The 15,000-nt window shown below is 46.9% G+C and overlaps 1 protein-coding gene across 2 annotated transcripts in view; it reads right to left on the bottom strand.

Moving 5' to 3' along the window:
- tll1 (tolloid-like 1) overlaps positions 1 to 15,000 on the bottom strand; it is a 45,342-nt gene that overhangs the window by 23,857 nt on the left and 6,485 nt on the right. For both annotated transcript variants that reach the window (XM_079728901.1, XM_079728900.1), the window contains exons 3-6: positions 4,301 to 4,423; positions 3,703 to 3,783; positions 2,452 to 2,625; positions 2,132 to 2,249 (exon numbers count right to left, since the gene is read on the bottom strand). In XM_079728901.1, the coding sequence (XP_079585027.1) occupies positions 2,132 to 2,249; positions 2,452 to 2,625; positions 3,703 to 3,783; positions 4,301 to 4,423 (496 nt within the window). The remainder of the gene's footprint in view (positions 1 to 2,131; positions 2,250 to 2,451; positions 2,626 to 3,702; positions 3,784 to 4,300; positions 4,424 to 15,000) is intronic.

Below are 15,000 nucleotides of genomic sequence, written 5' to 3'. Positions count from 1 at the left end.
CTCTCTCTCTCTCTCTCTCTCTTTCTCTCCCCTCTCTCTTGCCCTCTCCCTTTCTCTCTCTGTCCCTTCCTCTCTCTACCACGCACACATGCACCTTCCCAGGCCTGGCAGCAGGGTATTTATAAATCAGATTACAGCATTTAATCTCTGATCAAGTCAGCCAATGAGAATCCAGAGAGGTGCATTGGTCGTCGATCAAGAATCTGCAGATCTGCCTTCACACATATTCTTTGGTGTGTTTTATACATGAACGTAAATGGGTGTGTTACACGTCAGCAGGGCACAGTCAGAGAGATTTTAACAAAAATACCCACAATATATGCCACATTTCATGGCTAACAGTGCTGTTTAAAAGTTGGTGAGATTAAAGGTTGTCGACTATAGTGGCATCTGCCGGACAAAAGCGGCAGAAATGGAGAATACTTTTCATATGTTTTAATTGTTGGTATAATCCTATGAAAATAAGAATCCTTGTGTTTTCGTCAGCTCAGAAGGAGATCTTTATATCTACATAGGGAGAGGCTCTTCTTCCACGGAGAGCACCATATTGCACCGCCATGTTTCTACAGTTGTCCAGAACTGATCAGCGACTCTAGGAGGGAATGCGTTCTAATTCAATAAAAATAGATCATGCTCCCGCTCAGAGTTTTTGGGTGGAGGGGAACGTGTTATCCCCATGAGGATTGTGTGTTGAGAAACAAAACTAGGCTTTAACTCGGCCATGTTCTACAGCTTGTACTGTGACCATGGTGACCTTAACAAAGACACAAGATCATGATTGGTTGAACTGATTTACTCGCAGGCTAGAATCATAAAAAAATAGAACATGGTTTGAATAAAACTAAAGGTGCTTTTTCGCAAAGTGGAAATTGCAATGTGGTGTACAGTCTCATTCAGAGCCACCATTCTAAGCGAAGACCTAATGTGTCATTTGTACTGACTAATGAGCTAAACAAAATTCATAAATCTACCAAGGAACCTTATCCCTTGACACTTGGCTACTAGTCCTTGGGAAGGGATGAGGGGGATTCAGTCTGTTAGAATATGCAACCACCCCGCTAGTGGCCACCTCAATTCTACACACTCCACCTTTAACTCTGATACTCTTTCATGTCATGTTGGCGGTGGCCACGCCCACTGTCACGACCAATCACGTGGCTCCGCGGGGAAGCAGCTTGGTCAAAAAGGTGCGTGTGTGTCAGTGTTTGCTTGTATACCTGTGTGTGTGTATGTGTGTGTGTTTGCGTGCGTGTGTATGTGTGTGTTTGCTTGGTTGTATGTGTGTGTGTGTTTGTGTGTGTGCTTGCTTGCATGTATGTGTGTGTTTGAGGAAAAAAAGTACTGATTTCAACGTGTTCTGCAATCTTACACTGACTGACTGTCCGCCACTGAGGTTCAGCTACTGTAAAAACACACTCTGACCCCCGCGTGCGGACGCTTCTGCCGAACAATGCGTGTCTTCTGACTGTAAAATAAATAAATAAACAGTCCCCACATGCACATGTGTGCGTGGACGGCCCGGCCCGGAGCGCAGAGGCCAGGGAGATGGGGAAGCAGAAGCAGGACAGGAAGGAAAGCACAGCCATTGTTGAGTGACCGTGCCGTCCCTCACTGTGACCAGGGTCACTAGGGGGACTTCTGCTCACACACACATGGACACGCGCACGTATAGAGACGCACACACATATATAGACACAGACATAGGCACACATACACAGACACGCACACACATATAGGCACACACACACAGACACGCACACACATAGACACGCACACATAGACACGCACACACATAGTCACACATACATAGAAAGACAATAAAGAGAAACATACAGACACACATAGACACACAAACATAGAAAGAGCCAAACACATATAAACAAATACATACACACGCACACACTCACACACACACACACACATAGACACACACACACATGCACATACACACACAAAAACAAAAATAAATACAGAGATAAATACACAAAGATACATGTACACATTTGTGCAAACAAACACACACACACACATGCACACACAAGTTCATTAACACAGCCGTAGAGATACACAATAAATCACACAAGGAACACAAAACAAACCGCATTAACACACACACACACACAGGCCTCACCCGCAGGGTCGGTAGGTGAACACTATGTAGCTCTCCTCGTCTGTCTTCTCAATGAACGTTACACACGTCTGCTTCTCCCAGTGACGCATGGCCTGTTTAAACATGGCCCTCTGACTACCTGGAACACACACACACACACACACACACACACACACGCGCGCCCAGACCCAACACGCGCACACACACACACAAGCCAACACTTAACATGATGTGCTCTCATGAGAGGGTGCACGTTGGTTGAACTTGCATGATGTGCTCATGTATCATCAGGAGAGGGCCGGGACGTAGGAGAGTTCACGTTCGACTGAAGGGACCCTAACCTGTGAAGTTCCCTCCGATGACATAGGGGATGACCCCCCCGGGCCAGATCCTCTCGGCCCGGGACGTGGCTGCACGGGGGAAGCGGCTCTTCAGAGCGCTGGCGGGCTTCTCCCCCTTCCCACCAGAGGGGCCGGACCCCGGAGAGGCCCTGCTGAGGTTCCTAGGGAGAGAGTCTGGAGGGACGGGAAGGATGAACAGGACAGGACGGAGGGACAGGAAGGATAGAAGGATGGAAGGAAAGAAAGAAAGAAGGAAAGGAAGAAGGAAAGAAAGAAGGGAAGGAAGACAGAAAGAAAGAAAGAAAGAAAGAAAGAAAGAAAGAAAGAAAGAAAGAAAGAAAGGAAGACAGAAAGAAAGAAAGAGAGAAAGAAAGAAAGGAAGAAAGAAAGAAAGAAAGAAAGAAAGAAAAATTGAAATGAGACAGAAAGAGAGAATGAGAGGGAGAAAGAAAGAAAGAAAGAAAGAAAGAAAGGAAGAAAGAAAGAAAGAGAGAAAGAAAAATTGAAATGAGACAGAAAGAGAGAATGAGAGGGAGAAAGAAAGAAAGAAAGAAAGAAAGAAAGAAAGGAAGAAAGAAAGAAAGAAAGAAAGAAAGAAAAATTGAAATGAGACAGAAAGAGAGAATGAGAGGGAGAAAGAAAGAAAGAAAGAAAGAAAGAAAGAAAGGAAGACAGAAAGAAAGAAAGAAAGAAAGAAAGAAAGAAAGAAAGAGAGAAAGAAAAATTGAAATGAGACAGAAAGAGAGAATGAGAGGGAGAAAGAAAGAAAGAAAGAAAGAAAGAAAGAAAGAAAGAAAGAAAGAAAGAAAGAAAGAAAGAAAGGCAAGAAATAAACAGAGGAAGAAGAAAATCAAAAACGGAAGAAGAAAAAGGAAGCAAAGGAAGAAGAAAGACAGAATGAAAGAGATAATTGTGTGTTAATGGGGTATAAGTGACTTGTGTGTCTATGTATGTTAATAACCTAAATAAAAATGAGAAATAAGATGACATTTGGATTTAATATTGTGATTCTCACTTCTCACAAGTAAAGATATGTTACTATTATTAGACATGAACAAGACCTTTAAGAGACCAGTACATTATAAAATAACTTTAAACAGAACAAATAATAGGGAGAAACCCACACCCTTGAAACTTCTGGCATCAGATTATTATTACATTGATGTGAGTTACTTTAATAGCTTTTTCTACAGATGAATAAAGGTCTCGTTGGCGGCATATCAGAGAAAGGTCAGAGGTCACGGTCCTTACCAAAGCCAAACCTGCGTATCCTTTCCAACAGCAGATACAGAGAACTCTTCTTCTTGGCAATGTCCTGTTCCTCCAGGCCGCCTAACACACAGAGAGAGGACTCTGAGGTCTGAAGGAACAACTTCAGGCTTTGTGAAGTAATCGACTTGGAAACTCGTTATATGTTTAATGTTTAGAGAAATGAGAACTATTGCTGGTGAAATACGGGAAGTATGTCAATTGGGGTGTATTAAAGTGTCCCCTCTTTGTTATATTTTCAAAGATCAGCATTTGCAACCTAGCTTTTCAACTCCTCTAGGTTTTCCAAATGATATTCAATCTGAGGGGAGAATTTGGCAGAGAAAATGCTGAACACACAAGAGCACACACGCGCGGACAGATGCACACACAGATGGATACACACAAATACGCAAACATAAAGTACACGCACGCACACACACACACACACTGGCATTACTATATCTCCCTGTAGCACTAGGTTCTCTCGTTGTACCCCAGTGTGTATATGTGTGTGTGTGTGTGTGTGTGTGTGTGTGGAGCAGTGACATAGCGCAGAGAGGGTTCACACGAGTTGAGGTGGCCGAGGCTGCCCGCTCACCGGTGGTGTGTCCCTGTCGGCCGTGTGTGTGTGTGTGCGGGCGCTCCGTCAGATCTATGGTCCTGTCGATGTGGAACATGCGCAGGTCCTCCTCGTCGAGGGCGATGTCTCCCCAGAACACGGCTGGAGGGAGGAGGGGAACACAAAACGCTGTTACGTTCATCGTCCTCGTCGTCATCATCATTGTCACCTCATCATCGATGACCTCACCGCTGTGATTACATCATCGTCTTTCTAATCGACAACCATTGTCATGACATCATCGTCTCCCTTATCCTCCGCCCTCATCAACACATCATCAGCTTTGTTATCATCCCCATCATCCTCCTACCTCTCCTCCACAATCATCATCATTACATCATCAGCTTTGTTATCCTCCCCATCATCCTCCTCCCTCTCTTCCACAATCATCATTACATCATCATCTTTGTTCTCCACAGTGAACGGGACAGTGTGAGGTGTGAACACACATCACTGTGGCCAGGGCAGCGCGTTGGAAGCGGATCAGTGGTTTGTTTGGGATTCCCGAGTTAATCTCTTCATCTTCTCCCCGTTGGGGTTCTTCCTGAACCGAGCCTCGCCCTGTTCCCTCTCCCCCTAACTCCTGACCTCTGACCAGCCAGAGCCCAGAGCCCTCGACGTTAGAGTGTTAAGCCAAATCAGCCCTCTCTCCGCTGAACGGCACCCTGCTGCAGGCTAACAATGACACACGGGGAGTCCTGTTGTTCTGCTGATTAGTGGAGCCTGCTGGAGGAAATCATGGCTTTGCGGTGCCATTGTGGTGTTGCGTCGTACTATTGTTGCAATACAGCAAGACACCACAATGGCAACAGATGGCTTTCCCGTTATCTTATATCTTATCAGATATAGACAGGGAGCGCGTGTCTGTGTGTGTGTGCTATTAACGGACTGATATCGTTTAGCCAGATGTGTTTAATAAAGCACGTTAGGTTACAGGTCAATTCAATTCAATTGAGTACAATTGCCTCATCAGAAAGTCTCTTCATGGTAATATTGAAGAGGGGTCGGCCATGACACAAACGCTCGAAAGCACGCAATGTCGGAGATAAAGACATATCTCAGCCAAAAGAGGTATGATTTATGAATATAATGTAAAGGTAATATAACGAAAAAGGCCAAAGCCAAAAAAATCCCTCCATTATTTGTCGGCCGTTTGTGTTATTAACCTACTGCATCACATCATGGCTGGCCCCATGCTCTGCTCTGAAGCTGCGCTCAACTGACTTCCCGTTGATTTAATGACCGTTACACATTGAAAATGTTTTTTTTTTACGGTGCTTTGAAAGGAGCTGACACAAGCAGTGGGGGACGAAGAGGGAGTCGGCGTGCGCTACGTGCGTGCGAGACAGAACAAGAGGCTGTAGTTTGGACCGCACAGCCACTACAGTGACAGGGAGGTTCGGCTCATTGATTGCGGGCAGCCGTGGGAATCCATAGAGAGTCCAGAAATAGCCCAATGTCGAGGTGAGCCGAGAGGGGTGGGGGGGGGGGTGGGGGGGTGGGGGGGGGGGGGGGGGGGGGGGGGGGGGGGGGGGGGGGGGGGGGTCAGGGGTAGGAGGGGCAGATGGAAGAGTATCGATCCAGGAAGCCCCCCTTGAGACCTACATCATGCTGACCAGGGAACCTACCGTTTGCCCTTCAGAACAGGGCCACTGCAGCAAACGCACACACACACACACACACACACACACACACACACACACATGCACCTGCTCACGCACACACACACACACACGTCGCAGCACTCTGCTGCCTCACACTGAATGCCTGGAACCAAACTGTCCAAGCATAGAGTGGAGACAGCAGGGTGCATCTCTAGTTCTTATAGAAACACTTCATATACAATCTGTGCATATATAAGTATTATTATAAGAGATTAAGTGGGACCACTGAATTTATATGCTTGTTATGAAAACAATATTGAACTTGAATGTAGTGCGTTATTAAAAAGAGAGATTAAATTTGCCCTGGTTGAGGATTTGCTCAGAAAGCAATCATTGTGCGAGAGGCTTGCCCCAAATTAACTCTTTTAGGAACGTGGACCAGCGGTGGGTGGTGGGGTTTGATATTTACACAAGCTGGCATCTGTTTAAAGGCACCGCAGAAATGAGGGACACCATTCCTACACTTAAATGTGTATTACTTATTATATGATAGTGCACAAAACAATTGAGGTAAATCTGGTGTTGTTATTTTCGAATATTCACCTGCGCTAAAGCTCAATGTTCATGGTGTATAGCGTGAAGTGTGAAGTGTAGTGTAATACGGCAAGAAGATAATAGGGATTTTTTTGAGGTGTGGATGCTTTGTATAGGAAGAAGTTCAAGAAAGAGTCATTGTGTCCGTCCAGAGAGAACTGTGTTGTCGACGAGGTCATGTGGAGTCCTACAGGTTTTACTGTAGGACACAAAAAGGCACAACATCGCGCACACACACACACACACACACACACACACACATACACACACACACACACACATACAGAAACACAAACCCAAACACAAACACACACACACACACACACACACACACACAAACAACACAAACCATACATACCATTTACACATCATAATCATATGTTTTTGAAGTCTCAAACACAGTTCATGATGCAGACAGACACCAAATTACACACCTCAAAAAGTCATCCCAGTGTTTACATCAAAGAACCTCAAAGAACACACAAAATGCTTGTGCACAAAAACAATCAAATGTATATAAACACAGTTCAAAGAGTTCAAAAGATGAACATGCATACTGTATTTGTGTGTGTGTGTGTGTGTGTGTGTGTGTTTTATGCCCAAACACACAAATATGTGTGTGCATGTGTGTGTGTGCGTGCATGCAGACCCTCGTGTGTGAGTGTGTGTGTGTGTGTGTGTGCGTGTGTGTGTGTGTGCTTCATACGCTATCAGTCATTCCAGCTTTTATTTGTCAGACTCTGCCTTTACAGTTATTGCACATTAAAGGATTTCCAGTGAAGGAACTTTTGTTAGGTCTTAAGTCTACAAGCGTGCATGAGACAGCTGCCATACACAATACACTGCACCTATCTCCCATCTGGTACCTGCTGTCTCACCAAAGCTCAGCCTCCGGGAAGTTAGTCATCATAGACTCTAGGTCGTCTTTAAACACACATTTATACACACAATCAAACACACACAAACACACACACACAAACACACACACACACACACAAAAACACCACATATACACATGCGTGCCTGTCTACAGGCAGCCACACACACAAAAGACAAACTCATACATGCACATGTTAACTTTCCCACACATAAGCACACACACATACTGTGGGGGGACATGCGGCGTCTGGCCTGCAGGGGGGAGTATGGGCATGTTGGGAGCACACAAGATCGGCTGGGTGGGTTGGGTCTGATTGTGGACGCCTGCTCGCAATCAGACCAATCAGGGAGTGTGTATTTACGTGCCTGCTTATCTTGTAGTAGGAAGGGATCGGGAGCAGAGACAGAGGACTCGAGCCCCTGAACTAGGTTATGAGAAAGTCCCTGGAAACGCTCCCTGTGACCGCGGTAGCGGATTCATAATTTCTGGACTGTCGTAATTGAAGCAAATAAAAGACTTGCGTGTGCTTCCAAGCAAACCCGGTGTCCATTCGCTCATTGAACCTGCTACAGTGGAGCCCAATGTGGGGGTGAGCGCGGATAATGGAACAATCACCGTAAGACAGAGCCAGCTGCAGCACGCGCAGAACGAGGTACTCACGGCGCTAGCCCAGACCTTGGCAGCCGATCGGGCTATTCTCCGTGAGTTCCTCGCCTCCGGAGCGCGCGGAGACGAACCCAGAGGGGCAAGAGCCGTGCCCCACATCCACATCCCGAAGATGGGGGAGGCAGATGACCCTGAGGCCTTCCTGGAGACCTTCCAGGGAGTGGTCGAGGTCTCTAGGTGGCCTCGTCAGGAGTGGGCTCACCATCTTCTGCCGCTCCTGACGGGGGAGGCCCAGCTCGCAGCCCACAGTCCGGGGCCAAACGGGACTACGACACCGTCGCCAGGGCCATCAGGGACCAGCTTGGCCTCCATCCAGAGGAACATCGGCGCCGTTTCCGGGCGTTGAACTTCACGGAGGGGGACTCACCCTTCGTCTATGCCAGGGGTCTCAAACTCACGGCCCGGGGCCAATTGAGGCCCGCGGGATTATATATTGTGGCCCCCTAGTTGACATCAAAGTTTAGTCTTAGTGCGGCCCGCAAGTAGTTGTCAAACACACATTTTTGCTGAGTCGCTTGCCACGCTTTTTTATCACTTGTGACCAGGGTGACCAGACTTGTGATAGGGTGACCAGACTTGTGATAGGGTGACCAGACTTGTGATAGGGTGACCAGACTTGTGATAGGGTGACCAGATGTCCCGGTTTTCTGAGGCAGTCACAATTTTTAGTTGCGTGTCCTGAGTCCCGACAAAAGCCAAAGGACGCTAAAATGTCCCCTGTTGTCAGCGATTACATAGCCAACGTAATCTAGTTATAGCCCGATCATTAACTTAGATAACTTAGGGTCAGTTGTGCTACTTTTTCTTGTGGAATACTTGATGTGGCCCAGCCTAACCCAGACTCGACCTCCAGCGGCCTCGAGGTAAGTTGAGTTTGAGACCCCTGGTCTATGCTAGCAGCTGCGGGACCTAGCGAGGAGGTGGACCGGAACACGCCAGAGAAGCCCAGGGGTGTCCTGGACCTCATTAAAGAAAAGTGGGAGGAGTGGTCAAGTGACAGCAAAAATGAAGTACAGTACGTCATGGACTTGCGTGCAAAGCTTCACTCACTAGGGGTATTGTCACGTGAGCACTTGCACCGAGCCCAGGAGAGTCAGAGACGCCTGTACGACAGAGGAACTAGATTACGCGATCTCACACCGGGGGACAAGGTCCTTGTACTGCTGCCCACCTCTAGCACCAAATTACTCGCAAAGTGGCAAGAGCCCTTTGTGGTCACACGGCGAGTCGGGATGTGGATTACGAGGTAGCGCGGTCGGACAGGGGCTAAAACAAACAGATATACCACATCAACCTCCTTAAGAGGTGGAATGATGCGGTCCCTGTCGCGTTCGTGACGACGCTACCAGAGAGAGAGGAGTTCGGACCGGAAGTCCCTGCTCCAGGTCCCACCCCTCCGGTTGGTCAAGGTGAAGACCTCTCTGTGAGTCAGGGGCGGACGTTGCTAGCCTGCAACTCCAGTTCGCCGACGTGTTTTCATCCCTGCCCGGTCGCACCCCGTTAATCACTCATAACATCGAGACGCAACCCGGGTTAACGGTGCGGACATGCCCGTATAGGCTGCCCATCCATAAACAAGAAGTCGTGCAGTGCGAATTGGCAACAATGTTAGAGTTGGCCGTGGTAGAGGAGTCCCCCAGCGACTGGTGCAGCCCCGTCATGCTTGTGGGAAAGCTGGACGCGTCTGTCCGGTTCTGTGTGGATGACCGTAGGGTGAATGTGATTTCGAAGTATGATGCCTACCCAATGCCTCGGATCAACGAGCTTGTGGACTGGCTTGGCATGGCCACCTACTACACGACTCTGGACTGCATGAAGGGCCACTGGCAGATTCCGCTGTCTCCAGCAGCCCGGGAAAAAACGGCCTTCTCCACTCCACTCGGTCTATACCAGTTCAAGGTGCTTCCGTTCGGGTTGTTCGGGGCCCTGGCCAAGTTTCAGCGGCTGATGGACCGTGCATTGCGGCCCCACGCTGCGTATGCTGCTGCCTACATTGATGACATTGTCATCTATGGTGACACTTGGGGGCAGCATATGCAGCAGGTGGCGGCCGTTCTTCAGTCGTTGAGATGGGCGGGGCTCACGGCCAACACGAGGAAGTGCGTGATCAGGCGGAGGGAGATCCAGTATCTTGGGTACCACCTGGGGGGGTGGGGAGGTCCGGCCGCAGGTCGGTAAGACCGCTGCAGTTGCCGCCTCCCCTCTATCCAGGACCAAGAAGGAGGTGAGGCGGTTCCTGTTGCTGGCAGGGTACTACCGGCAGTTTGTGCCGCACTTCTCGGACCTAGCCAGCCCCTTGACCGACCTCACCCGTAAGAGGGCCCCAGATACAGTCCAGTGGTCGGAGCCATCTCAAGTGTCGTTTGAGGCTATTAAAATAGCCCTCTGCAGGGAAGCGGTCCTGTGTGCTTCTAACTTTGATCTCCCTTTTTCCCTGCAGACAGACGCGTCGGACAGGGGGTTGGGCGCAGTCCTGACCCAGCAGGTGGAGGGGGCCAACCGGTGCTGTACCAGAGCCGCAAACTATCAGATCGGGAGGGTTGGTACAGCACGGTAGAGAAGGAGTGTCTCGCCATCCGATGGGCGGTCGGCGCCCTTCGCTACTACCTGCTGGGTCGCGCGTTCATCCTCTACTCTGACCACGCCCCCCTCCGGTGGCTCCACCGCATGAAGGATGTCAACGCGAGGATTACCCGGTGGTGCCTCGCGTTTCAACCCTTCACCTTTCGGGTTGTGCACAGGCCTGGGGCGCAGATGGCCTTGGCGGACTTCCTCTCCCGTTCCTGGGGGGGGGAGTGAGTTGGCGGCTGGATGTGTCCCCGGCCTGTGTCCGGCGGTGGGGGTGTGTGGGGGGACATACGGCATCTGGCCTGCAGGGGGGGAGTATGGGCATGTTGGGAGCACACCGGATCGGCTGGGTGATCCGGTGTGCTCAGATCACCCAGCCTATTGCGGACACCTGCTTGCAGTTGTGTGCATGCTTTATCTTGTAGTAGGGAGGGATCGGGAGCAGAGACAGAGGACTGGAACTAGGTTATGAGAAAGTCTCTGGAAACAGTCCCTGTGACCGCGGTAGCGGATTTATAATTTCTGAACTGTCGTCATTGAAGCAAATAAAAGACTTGTGCGTGCTTCCAAGCAAACCCGGAGTCCATTCGCTCATTGAACCTGCTACACGTACACACACAGAAACAGACAGACACAGACGTTGGGACAAACACACATATCAAATGTCAAAGAGATGCAACTACACATGCAAACACGCCTACGCACACATATTATGTCATATGATATGTGCACAGGCACACACAAACACACACAGCTGGAGCACTCAGGTAACGGTGGTGCAGCACTGCAATTTATTTCTTGCCAGTCATGGGTTTGTGTGTTGACCTGTTCATTATTCAACAAAAATGAACCCAGTATAAACTGCTATTTTATGCGTTTTTCGTCCTTACCAGAGAACAGGAGTGAACAACACAGGTTTCACTTACTGGCAATGCTTTCCATAAAATATTATCAAACACACGCTTTTATATCAGCTATTATTGAAAAACATTAATTCAAACATTCATTGTTTAAGTTCATGTGTTTACATGGAATTATAATTATTTATTCATGGCCAGATTGTTCTCTTCGATATATAATCAATAAATATATATTTGTCTATTATAGTGCTTTACAAAATACAGAAGTGTGTGTGTGTGAGTGTGTGTTAGCTTGCTAGTCAACACTTATCAAGTGCCTTTCATTGTTCCAACCACTCCACTTCATGCTATTACAAACTCTTGCTAATTACCGCCACTTCCCTGCCCTGTGTACAAACACACACATACATACACACACACACACACACACTCTCTCAAACATGCAAACACACACACACATTCACACATTGCCTGGATGTTAGGTGACATTAAATGTCTCTTAATAATTAATCAATGCATGGCAGGTGGGGGGGGGGTCCAGCAGTGCTGACTCATGGCTTCTCCCCTGACTCCGGAACGCCAACATTCCAAAACAAACAGTCCGTCCTTGGCGCGGTCGGGGTGTTAGTGCTGAGGCGGGGGATCTTGAGGGAGACTTCGGAAGGACCCTGCTCTGGTAGATCCTGTTTAATGGAACATGAGGGCGAGAGACACCCATGCTGTGATCTCTCCCTCTCTCTCTCTCCCTCGCTTACACACGGAAAACATAGACAGCCTCACACATACAGTATGAACACACAGGCACCAACGTACGCATGCATTAACACACTCTCGCTATTCCCCGCTTCCTTCCTCTGGAGGAAAAGCAGGAGGGGGGGAGCGGGGGGGGTGAGTAGTAGTCATCGCTGGTTGTCACGACATGGTGGGCTTCGACTTTCTTGCTGACTTAGGTGCTCAGAGAACACACACACACACACACACACACAGACACACACACATTCACACACATACATGTTCACATGTTCAAGCAACAACACACACAGATTCACATGCATACATGTTTGCATGTTCACTCACAAACACACACACACACACACACACACACACTCATTCATGTTTACATGATCACTTACACACACACACACACACACACACACACACTCATTCATGTTTACATGATCACTTACACACACACACACACACACACACACACACACACACACACACACACACACACACACACACACAAACACACTCATTTATACGCACCAACACACATAACCACAGACGGAGACACAGACAGGAATAGGTAAGGATTTATAAAGGTTCAGTCAAAATGTTCAGTTTACGATTATTGAGTTGGGATTTAGACACTGAGGCAGAATTTCTTCCCTGCACCACATGACGTTCACAAATGTGTCGTTCATTCAATTGAAATAATTTAATTTTAGCCTTTGCTTGGTGACGCAGGAAACCACCTGGGCTGTTAGCTGGATCATAAGACCATCTTACACATGACACCAACTCATATTATTCATATAGTCTCCATTTATCGTCATGAAGGAGAATGACACTATGAAGGCCAAGAGGTCATCTCAATCCCTCTGACTCAGGGATTAACACTGAGGGTGTCTGTACAGAGTCTATATATCATCAGCATGAGGGTAAAGTATATTTAAATCATTAACTCCCATCACTGCCCTAAAGGATAACAGTGTTATCACTTATTCCCATTGTTTTGGGTATAAGTGACTAATGTGGACGATATTTTTTTAAATCAGTCCAATATTGAACGAGGTTGCTTGAGGTTGCAGCCTGTTCGCGGCTGCAATGGCTCCCCAATGGCTCCGCTATTGCCCCTTAGGGGAAATAGTGCCCCGTCAATGCACGTCCTCTGAAACACGCCCCAAATGTCCCTCCTTTTGTTTTTGCCACTGACAGGCTGAGATTGTTAATAAGTTTTATAAATGTCTGTCAACATTATGTAAAGGATCCCTACAGAGAAACACAACTTTTTTCTTTACCCTTTGCTTGATCCGGTCTGTTTGTTATTGTGTCTAAACTAAATACTAAACTAAATACTGGATACTTTTTAATAATTGTTTACCACCTTAAAGGCCGTGTTGCAGGGTTTATTTTCAACGAATTTGTGCAATTTGCTTGTTGGTAATAAAGATTTAAACTGTAATTTATTGTATTTAGTGTTGTTAGGTATCACAAAACAGAATGTAATACAAAAAAGTAGGTACTATTTTAGCGGTTTGCTATTGATTCTCATTTCCCCCAGAATGCATTGCATGACGTCACGTTGGGGAGACACGGACCAAAGCCGCATTGAGACCCTTGAAAGTAGAGACTAGTAAGAGAGTGTCCAGCAGATTATACAGATACATAGATAGATACATAGATATTATATATAGTTAGTATATGCTACACGTGAACCTCCTAAAATGGCGCAATTTGATTGGTTCGCTATCTCGGAATATTGGGCAATATCCCATGATTGACATCTCAAATTCGATGTTGTTTTCATCGCAAAATGTCCGCTAATAACAACAAATAAACCGCTAATAAAAACAAATAAATCCCGGCAAAAAGTGTTATCTTGTTTATTTTTGGAGTGTTCACGTGTAGTATATAGGCAACTAAAACATTTAATTAAAAATTATTCACCTCAGGCTCCGTGAATTAATGAATGAATATTCCCCACTATTCACTTCGCCTTCGGCAAATAATTATTAATTAATAGCCTAGATAGATAGATAGCCTAGTCAAGTCTTTATTAATACCAAACGACACAAATCGTGGGGAATTCATTTAGGTGATTCGGCTCACACAGTATAGTCTACAAGACCACACAGAACAATGGAGACAACAAGTCTGACTGGACATACACAAAATACATCACATTAAAACTAGACACATGGGTTGATAGATAGATAGATAGACAGATAGAAAGATAATTAAATATGTTCTATTGTTTGCCTAACGGAGCCAGCCAGTCCTGTGCACATATGCAAATTAGCCATGTGCGCCTAACACAAGAAAGTAATGTTGAGAGGTCATACTAAAAACGGATAGCAAGCGAAAGCTAAACCAGACTGTATCAATCACGTACTTTGGGTCCATTTTAACTTATGGTAAGAGGCTAGTCTTTAAATCTTTGCAGTGACTGAATGTTGATGATGAAATGAATTGTTTTGCATAAGATGAGTGTGTGTGACTGCGTGTGTCCTTTCCGGCTTCGGCATACTGCATGGTTATGAAGGCCTTGTGGTTAGTTGTGGTCATAGTGAAGCAGCCTAGCCTTGGAGTTGGAAAAGTTGGAGTGATTGTGTACGGGCGTGTGAGAGTGAGAGAGAGAGAGCACGATCGGACATACTTGCAGGCACTCATTTGCAAGTGCACTGATTGCGTGTCCGACAGGCTATACCTGCCATTTATTCAGTTGATTGCTCTTCTAAGTGCGCCAGATTGGTGTCAATTATTGTTGTGTTTGCATTGTAA

This window comes from Pollachius pollachius, assembly GCF_949987615.1.
Source record: "Pollachius pollachius genome assembly, chromosome: 2".
NCBI classification, from domain to species: Eukaryota; Metazoa; Chordata; class Actinopteri; order Gadiformes; family Gadidae; genus Pollachius; species Pollachius pollachius.
This window is presented reverse-complemented; position numbering and strand designations above follow the sequence as displayed.